Source organism: Chrysochloris asiatica, unplaced genomic scaffold, assembly GCF_000296735.1.
Source record: "Chrysochloris asiatica unplaced genomic scaffold, ChrAsi1.0 scaffold00040, whole genome shotgun sequence".
Classification (NCBI taxonomy): Eukaryota; Metazoa; Chordata; class Mammalia; order Afrosoricida; family Chrysochloridae; genus Chrysochloris; species Chrysochloris asiatica.
The window spans coordinates 20,426,123-20,435,592 of NW_006408558.1; the positions used below are offsets into that span (position 1 = coordinate 20,426,123).

The 9,470-nt window shown below is 47.3% G+C and overlaps 1 protein-coding gene across 1 annotated transcript in view; it reads left to right on the top strand.

Annotated features, from left to right (window-relative positions):
- Positions 1-1,526: 1,526 nt before the first annotated feature.
- BATF2 (basic leucine zipper transcription factor, ATF-like 2) overlaps positions 1,527-9,470 on the top strand; it is a 45,366-nt gene continuing 37,422 nt past the window's right edge. The window contains exons 1-3 of the mRNA XM_006861081.1: positions 1,527-1,565; positions 3,095-3,199; positions 4,796-5,381. Of these exons, the coding sequence (XP_006861143.1) occupies positions 1,527-1,565; positions 3,095-3,199; positions 4,796-5,381 (730 nt within the window). The remainder of the gene's footprint in view (positions 1,566-3,094; positions 3,200-4,795; positions 5,382-9,470) is intronic.

The following is a 9,470-nucleotide window of genomic DNA, read 5'->3' on the forward strand; positions in this document are numbered from 1 at the left end:
ATTTACGTATTCAGGTTATTAACTTTATAGGAATTCTATCCTATTGTTCCGAGCTGGCTGCAGTTTGCTATTTTCTTACGACAGGACATTTCAAACTTTTAGGCATGAAAATAAGTACAGCTTTGATCCTTCCACCATCCACCAGATTGTAAATGCAAAATTATTATTTTTTAATGGTGGTATCTAGGTGACAGTCCTGGTGTGGCACGTAGGACAATGCACTCGACCTTAAGGCCTGTTGGAACTGCAAGGTCAGTGGTTCAAACTCACCAGCTGCTCCTCGGAAACCCTATACAGAGTCACTATGAGTCGGAACTGACTCAATGGCACTTAACAACAACAACAACAACAAAGGAGCTCTGGCAGCATAGTGGATTAAGAGCTGAGCTGCTAACCACAAGGCCAGCAGTTCAAATCTGCCAGCTGCTCCATGGGAGAAAGATGAGGCTTTCTGCTTCCATAAAGATTCACAGCTTCGGGAATCCTATACAGGGTGGCTATGAGTCAGAATCGACTCCACGGCACACAACTGCCACCACCACCAAATTGTACATGTGAAGAGCAAATGCTCCTTAAAAGAGCTCCTTTAGTGATATTAATTATGTGATATGAATTATGTAACATCACAATTTAGTGATATTCATTATGTTCAGCATACTGCCACCCATCACCATTAACTGTTCCCAAATCTGCCCATCACCCTTAACAGAAGCAATTGCAAATCTTTTTTTTTTTTCAGCTCTTATTTTGTCCCAAGCATAGTTTTAGGTGGTTTACCTGCTTCAACTCATTTAATCTTCACAACAAAGTCAGTTTTATCCCCACTTTACAGATGAGGAAATTGAGGCACAAAAAGAGAAATTATGTGTCTGGGGACAGTTTTTCTATTGCTGCAGGGTTTCTTGTATGAAGATACCATCATTAAGGGGACAACAAAACTTTTGAGGTCATTGTTCGTTTACAAACATGCCTCACACATGGTCTCACAAAGGATTGGGGCATGCTTGGATTAGCTTGTTTAGTTCCCACATGGAGCCTGTGAGTGGGTATTTGTATCATTCCTACTCCTTTTATAGATAAGGAAACTAAGGCTCAGAGAGGGCAAGTCACTTATTCAAAGCTACACAGTTCCAGTGTGCCAAGGTGGGCAGGAAACCTGGGCTATCCTGGATCCCAGTGCTAGTCTCACATCAGCCCTTGTTCTCAGCTCTTGGCAACCTGTCCTCCCTTCTCCCAGAGCATGTAACCCCTCTGGCCACCCTCCACCGTCCTCCTGGGGGATAAGGGCCGAACCGGAAGGCTGGTTCATGTTAGGAAATTTCAGCCACGTGAGCAGTTCTGAGCCAGGGATTCTGAGCAGTTGGTGGCTTTAGGAGAAACTGAAACTTGTCTGACAGGGGGCGGAGTGGCCACTGGAGGTTTAAAAAGCCACCACTTCCTCAGGGCCCCAGAGGGCACAGGGAGGTCACAGTGCTGCTAAAGGACACCCGAGACCTGGAGAAAACCTCTGCTATCCCTAAGAAGCTATGCTCCTCTGTGAGGGCAATGGGCTGCTGGCCAAGATGGTGAGTGCAGGGAATCAGGGTGGGGTGACAGGGGGTTGTGCCTGAGGGTCCCCAGTGCTCAGGCAGTGAGGGATGCAGCTGGGAGCACCTAGCCCCAGCTTTGCACCCATGGGCTGTGTGACCCTTGGGCTCCACATAGACCTCTTTGGGTCTCAGCGTCTTCTTGGAAAGAAGGCTTCCTGCTCTGGTTTCCAGATCCAGCCTCCAGGTTAGAATGTGGCATCTGTATATTGTTTGCTCCTTGTCTACCTGCTCTAAGGAGCTCTGTTAGCGTAGTGGTTAGGAATCGGTCTGCGAACCTTTAGGTCAGCAGTTCAAACTTACCAGCTGTTCCATGGGAGAAAGATGAGGCTTTCTGAGCCTGTAAAGATTTACAGCCTCGGAAACCCTGTACAGGGTCACTGTGAGTCGGAACCGACTCCACGGCACGTAACCACCTAGCTGCTCTACCCTTACTGTCTTTAGAATTTTCTTTCCTGGCCCCCGCACCCCAATCCAAATTTCTTTAGCAGACCATTCTTTCAAGACCCAGATGCCTAAGGCCCACTCCCTTCTCATGGGGCCTTTTCCCCTAGGTTTCAACTCTTGCTCCCACCTGCTGCTCTGTCTAGAATGCACCTGCTGTAGCCATGAGTGACCTACAGAGTCCTTCATTGGGGTGACAGGATCTTGCCTGAGGTTCTTACACTCAGCATGACCTGTGCAGTGGTCAGTGCTCTCTCTTGACTTGACTTTCCAGAACACTGGACACTTGGGTTAAATGTTGTGTCTAAGTTTTATGAAACCCTGAGTAGAGGGGGTCATATCTGTCGACCTATACAAGTTCTCTCTTTCTATCAGAATGGACTCTTCATTCATTCATTCATTTTGTGTTGATGGCCATCTAGAATGTTGGTGACTTGAGGGCAGGAAGTTTTGGTCACTAGCTCAGTGTTTGGCACATAGTAGGTTCTCAAAAAATATTTGTTGAATGAGTGAATACCAGCTTTGGGTCTGTTTGGGAATAAGGATATGGAATCAGATGCCAGGGCTGTCCTCATGGAGATCACGGTTGAATAAATCAACAGTTGATTTGAAATCATAGCAATCGATGGCAGCAACTGACAATCAATGGTGACTGATATTTCTGAAGCAGGCCGTGAGCTCTGTGGGTGCTGTTCCCTCTGTGATGAAGGCACTACAGTCCCTGGCTTTATTGCACAGGTGGATGGGGCTCAGGGCAATGAGGAACTTGCCCAGAGCCAAATGACTTATAAGAGACAACATGGGATTGGGTTAGAATCCCAGGCCCAGGTATTCCATTAAACCCACTTCCTCATTTGTCATTGTCCCCACGTGAGCTGTGAGCGAGATATCTGATGGTACCAGCGTTACCATAAAGTGGCTGTGCCTGCAATGGGGGGTGTGGGTGCAGAGGGAGCAGCGAGGGCTTCTGGGAGAAGGGGTGACAACATGGGGATTCTGAATTAGGGGAAGGATGGGGCTTTAGAAGCAGCAGGCCCTTGAGCCCTCTGCCTAATGCCTTGCAGGATCCTAAGGAGTGTGAGAGGCAGCTGGAGAGGAAACAGAAGAACCGGGAGGCTGCCCAGCGCAGCCGGCAGAAACACACGGACAAGGCGGATATCCTGCACCAGGTGAGGGTGCCCTCTCTCCCTGCCTGACCCCACTGACCTGGAGACCACTTCTTTCTTCTCCATCCTACCTGTGGCAGATATCCTCTGAACTACTGCATTTTCTCAGACCACCTGAGTTTGGGAGGAGGGAAGGGCCCAATGACTGGGATTTGGAAATAACTAGGTGTTAAGTACAAACCATATGGCAGGTACATGCTGGGCAATGGAGCCTTGCCTTCAAGGTGCCTCCAATCTAGTAGGAGAGAAAACCAGAAGGGGAGGCCAATAGAGAGAATCCAGCACCTTGAAGAACACTTCAACTGACTTGTTAAAATGCATATTCCCAGGTGCCCCCTGCCCAGAAATCCCACCCCATGTGGCCCAAATGGGCTCCTGGATCTGAATGATGATTAGTCACCATTAGAATTCTGATGTGCGTGGTCAAGACCACGCTATGAGAAACTGCACTTCAGACGTATGACTGGGTAGATCCAGCTGTGAACTCCTTAACTCTAAATCACTGACCTCACTAAGTCTCACTCTGGTCATCTGTAAAGTGGGGGCAATAATCCCTGTCTACAGCCAGAAGCCTTGTGGAGACTACAGAAAACTGATTGGAGGAGGTAGAGGATCTCATGAGCTGTGTGACTTTAGGCTCCACATAGGCCTCTCTGGGCCTCAGTGTCTACACTTTCTGCTTGAACTTGAATGGCTTGAATGGGAGCTGGACCCTTGGGGTTTCCCTTTTTCTTCTGTGCAGACAAGGTACCACCAAGAGACATAGAAGTCACATTCTGGGGCCATTTTCACCATTTGTCACCATAAATGGTCATTTAGATCTGCACACTGGTTATTTTCCTCGTGGATCCTCAGAACCCAGTGTCTGGTAGAAAAGAATCTAATAAAAGCTAATGTCAGCCTGTCACTCACTCTGGAAGCCAGCACCTTCTCCGCCCCAAGTGCTTTGATGGAGCATTCTGGGCCGTGGGGAGCACCAGCAGCCCAGAGCTCTTCAGGACAGAGTGACGAATAAATTGCACATGAAAACCACATTATGGGGTGAGGGCTGGGGAGGACGAGGGGTGGCGCTCAAGCAGAGGACACAGGAAACGTGTCCAGGAAGTGAAGTCCTCTGGAGGAACTGGAAGGGGCGGGGCAATGAGGTGTGGGAGCTGGGTCTGCCTGAGCAGGCCTGGAATCACTTGTTAAGAAGATTGGCCCTTTGGTTAAAGGCACTCCCTGGGCGCTTTAGGAAGCTTCTCTGGTGCTGTGAAGTGACTGGGGGTGGCTTAGGGGTGGGTCACTTAGGGAAAGGAGTCCTGGTGGCGCAGTGGTTAAACACTCTGTTGCTAATTGAAATGTCAAAAAGGAGATGCGAGAGCAAGGTGTGGCAGTGTGCCGCCATAAAAATGACAGTCTTGGAAACTCTATGGGGCAGTTGGACGCCGTCCTGTGGGGTTGCGGAGTCTGAATTGACTCCAAGGCAGTGGGTTGGAGGTAGAACGGTGAGATCCCACGTGGTCGTGGAGGGAGAGGCCGGAGGGCCCAGCTTTGACATCCAGGTGGGTGGGGACTCCAGCCAGACCCTGCGGCTGACGACCTGCTTCTCCCCTCCAGCAGCTGGAGTCACTGGAGAAGGAAAACCACGCCCTGCGGAAGGACATCCAGATCCTACAGACGGAGCTGTTGTTGTGGAGTCAGACTTGCTGCATGCACCAGCGCCTGTGCCACTTAGAAAGCACCTCCCTTTCTGCCCCCGAGTGTCGTCCAGGGCCACCTGACTTTCTCTTAGGGACCCCAGCCTCCCCGACTCTACCACTCTATGTTTCCCCAGGCCTCCACACATCTCTGCCATCACAGTCCCTGAGCCCCACTGTGGTCCCTGCGCCTTCTACCCAGCTGTCCTCCAGCCTTGTCCCGCCTCCCTCCACCGCCTGCTCTAGCCTACTGGGGGCTTCCTCGGAGCTCAGAGCTCCTCTGCAGCCCCTCGGGCAGGAGCCCCCTGCTGAAGGGAAGCTGGAGTCCTTGCCCCACTGTCCCTTGGCTTCCCTGGGGCTTGAAAGGCTGCACATCGGGGAGCATACGCCGGTCCACCCCGCTGAAGGGAAGCTGGAGTCCTTGCCCCACAGTCCCTTGGCTTCCCTGGGGCTTGAAAAGCTGCAGATCGGGGAGCATACGCCGGTCCCAGCCTTCTGCTCAGTAGGTTGGCAAGGACTGGGTGTGGGTACTAGCCCCCACCTTCTCCCAGTCTTCCCTCTGCCCACACCCACTTCTAATCCTGACCGTGGAGCCTGGCTGGCCACAACAGGCTCAGGAATCAACCTCAGTTTATGAGCACGCCCTCCATTGTCCCTGAGCTCAGCTCCGGGTTGACCAGGATTTCCGTCTGGGGCAGGCACCCCAATATCTTAATTCAACCTCACTGGGGCGCTGCAAAGTCCAGATTCTCATGCTACTTAATTCAGATACGGAAATAGGGACTCAGAGAAGCTAAATGGCTTGTAAATACCTCTCTCCTCTCCCCTCACCTCTCCTGGCGCAATCCTGACCCAGGTGCCCTGGAAGTTGAAGTCCTGAAAACTGAGGCTGGTTCTAGAGGTTTAAGCACTGGGAGTGCGGAGGGATTTGCCTCTCAGAGAACTGCAATTGGGGATTGAGCTGGGGGGCCCTCCAGAGGTCAAGGTTGGGCAGGAAGGAGTCAAGAAGCCTAAATTCAGACTCTTCTCTCATCACCCCATGATGATGAATATCTTGGTGAATGGGGTGGGGAGGGGCAAAGGCCTGGAGCAATCTCCCAGGGATTTTTTTCTGTAACTGAGAGCGCTGAATATTCCTGCTGTGTCAAGGATTCTGGGGAGATCCTGCAAGATGAGCTTTCCAGAAGATTCTAAAACAGCTCCTTGTTTCCTGAAGGCCAAGGTGGGTGGGCACATACAAAAGGCAGGTGCAAAGTTCTTTTCAAGAAAGTGCGTTTATTGATTCAGCTCTGTATGCCCCCTCCCCTGTGAAGCCCCTTATCCTCAGTCTCACTAGTCTGCCCAGACCCTCTAAAGGGGCACTCCCGGCTCCACCTGTGGCTTTGACTGATACAAGCTGGACAAGCAGCAGCTGCAACCAGGAGGGGGGCTCAGCTGTGGCATTTGCTCCCCAAAAGGGCTTCTCACTCAAATTCCAGGAGGATCACTCGAAGCAGATTCGAGATGGAAAATCCCGGGCTTTTCACACAAATGAAAGCAAAACACTATGTTAGTATTTATCACACTCCAGGACACTGAGTAAAAACCTCAGTACATATGTTATGGGAAATAAAATATTTTTGCGTTGGGCAGTTGTTGAAAGCTTTGAATAGACTCTATAAAGTTGAAACCTAAAGGTCTTTGAAAGAAGGGAAAGCCTCTTACTTGATAAAATACCTAGGAATTAACCTAGCCAGGGACATAAAAGACTTATACAATGAAAATGATAAAATACTACTGTTGTTGTTAGGTGTCATTGAATCCGTACCGACTCATAGTGACCCTATGCACAACAGAACGAAACACTGCCCGGTCCTGAGCCAACCTCACAATTGTTGCCAGGCTTTCTGCCACTTTGCCAATCCATCTTGTTGGGGGGTCTTCCTTTTTCTCTGACCCTCCACCTTAACCAAACATGATATGCTTCTTGTGACTGGTCCCTCCTGACATATGTCTGAAGCATGAGACATGAAGTTCAGCCATCCTGGCCTCCAAGGAGCACTCTATCTGCATTTCTTCCAAAATGGATCTATTGGTTCTTTTGGCAGTCCATGGCACTTTCAATAGTCTCCTCCAACACCATAACTCAAATGCATGAATTCTTCTAAGGTCTTCCTGATTCACTGCCCAGCTTTTGCATGCAGATGAGGTTATTGAAAATACCATGGCTTGGGTCAGGAGCACCCTAGTCCTCAAGCTGACATCTTTGCTCTTTAACACTTTAAAAAGGTCTTGTGCAGCAGATTTGCCTAATGCAATACGTCGTTTGATTTATTGGCTGCTGCTTCCATGAATGTTCATGGTTGATCCAAGAAGAACGAACTCCTTAACAACTTCAATCTTTTCTCCATTGATAAGAATGATGTTTATTGGTCCAGCGGTCCATTTGTTTTCTTTACATTGAGATTCAATCCGTACCAAACGCTGTGCTCTTCGAGCTTCATCAGTAAATATTTTAAGTCTTCTTCACTTTCAGCAAGCAAGGCTGTATCATCTGCATATTTCAGGTTGTTAATGAGTCTTCTTCCAATCCTGATGCCACATTTTTCTTCATATAGCCCACCTTCTCAGATTATTTGTTCAACATACAGGTTGAATAAGTATAGTGAAAGAATATAACCCTGTTGTACATGTTTCTTAATTTGAAACCATTCCTTGGACTTCTTTTTTCTGTTTGAACAACTGCCTCTTGGTCCATGTACAGATTCTTCATGAGCACAATTAAGTGTTCTGGGATACTCAAACTTCCTAAAGAAAAAAATTCAAGCCTTGACTTTCATTATTGAAGGATTCTCTGGGCAAACTATTGAATGATGCAGAAAGCATCAAAAGAAGATAGAAAGAATACACAGAGTCACTGTACCAAAAGGAAATGATTGATGTTCAACCATTTCAAGAGGTAGCATATGATCAAGAGCCAATGATACTAGAAGGAGGAAGTCCAAGGTGCATTGAAGGAATTGGCAAAGAACAAGGCACCAGGAATTGATGGAATAGAAATTGAAATCTTTCAAGAAAGTGGAAGTGGCACTTGAGGCACTCACTTAACTCTGCCAAGAAATTTGGAAGACAAATATCTGGCCAACTGATTGGATGAGATCTGTATTTATGCCCATTCCAAAGAGAGGTGACTCAAAGAATGCAGAAATCATCAGACAATATCTTTGATATTCCATCCGAGTACAGTTTTACTAAAGGTAATGCAGAAATGGCTGCAAGCATACATTGACAGAGAACTTCCAGAGGTTCAAGCTGGATTCAGAAGAGGATGTGGAACAAGGGATATCATTGCTGATGTCTGATGGACCTTGGCTGAAAGCAGAGAATATCAAAAAGATGTTTACCTGTGCTTTATTGACTATGCAAAGGCTTTTAATTGTGTGTGGATCATGACATGCTATGGGCAACAAAACAATACTACAAGAGACTTAAAGAGACCTACAGAAATTAAAAGACATACCATGTTCATGGATTGGAAGACAACGTAGCAAAGATGTCATGTCTACCTAGAATGATCTACAGATTCAATGCAATTCCAATACAGATACTAGCAATGTATGAAGTGGAAAAACTAATGACCAACTTTAATGATAGACACATTGTTGCTGTTGTTAAGTGCCATCGAGTCGGTTCCGACCCACAGCAACACTTTATAGGGTTTCCAAGGAGTGATTGGTGAGCTTGAACCACCAACCTTGTGGATCAAACTGACTTTGCAGTCTGGTGCATTAACCCACAGCACCACACCAGAAGTCCGATAGACACACAGACCAGTGGAAAAGAATCAAGGACTCAGAATTAAATCCACCCATCTATGGACAACTGATTTTCCACAAAGTGTCAAAGCCCCTTTCATTAGGGGACAAAACAGTCTCATGCTGGCATAACTGGAAATCCACTTGCAGAAAAATGAGTCAGGATCCAAACCTCACACCATACACAAAAACTACCTGAAATGGATTAGAGACTAAACATTAAACCTAAAGCCATAAAATTCCTGGAAGATAACATAGGAAGAAAACTATGGAACCTAATCCTTTAGGTTAAAATGGGAAAACAAACATTACAACAAATGCACAACTTGTTGTTGTTGTTAAGTGCTGTCGAGTCAATTCTGACCCATAGCAACCCTGTATAGGGTTTCCGAGGAGAAGCTGGTGAGCTTGAACTGCCGACCTTACAGTTCAAACAGCTTTGCAGTCTGGCGCATTAACCCACAGCACCACACCAGGACTCCAAATGCATGACTAGAAGAAAACAAAATAGGAAAATGGGACCTCATAAAAATTAGACACTCATGCTCATCAAAAGACTTTATAAAAAGAGGAAATAGAGAACCCAAAGACTGGGAAAAGATCTTCAGAAATGATTTATGATAAGAGTCTAATCTCTAAAATCTATAGAAAACAGCAACAACTCAACAATAAAGACAAACTGTGCAATCACAAAATGGGCAAAATACATGAATAGAACATTCACCAAAGAGGACACCCAAGCAGCCAACAAGCATATGAAAAGATGTAGAGTGGTGGGTTAATGCACTGAACTGCAAGGTT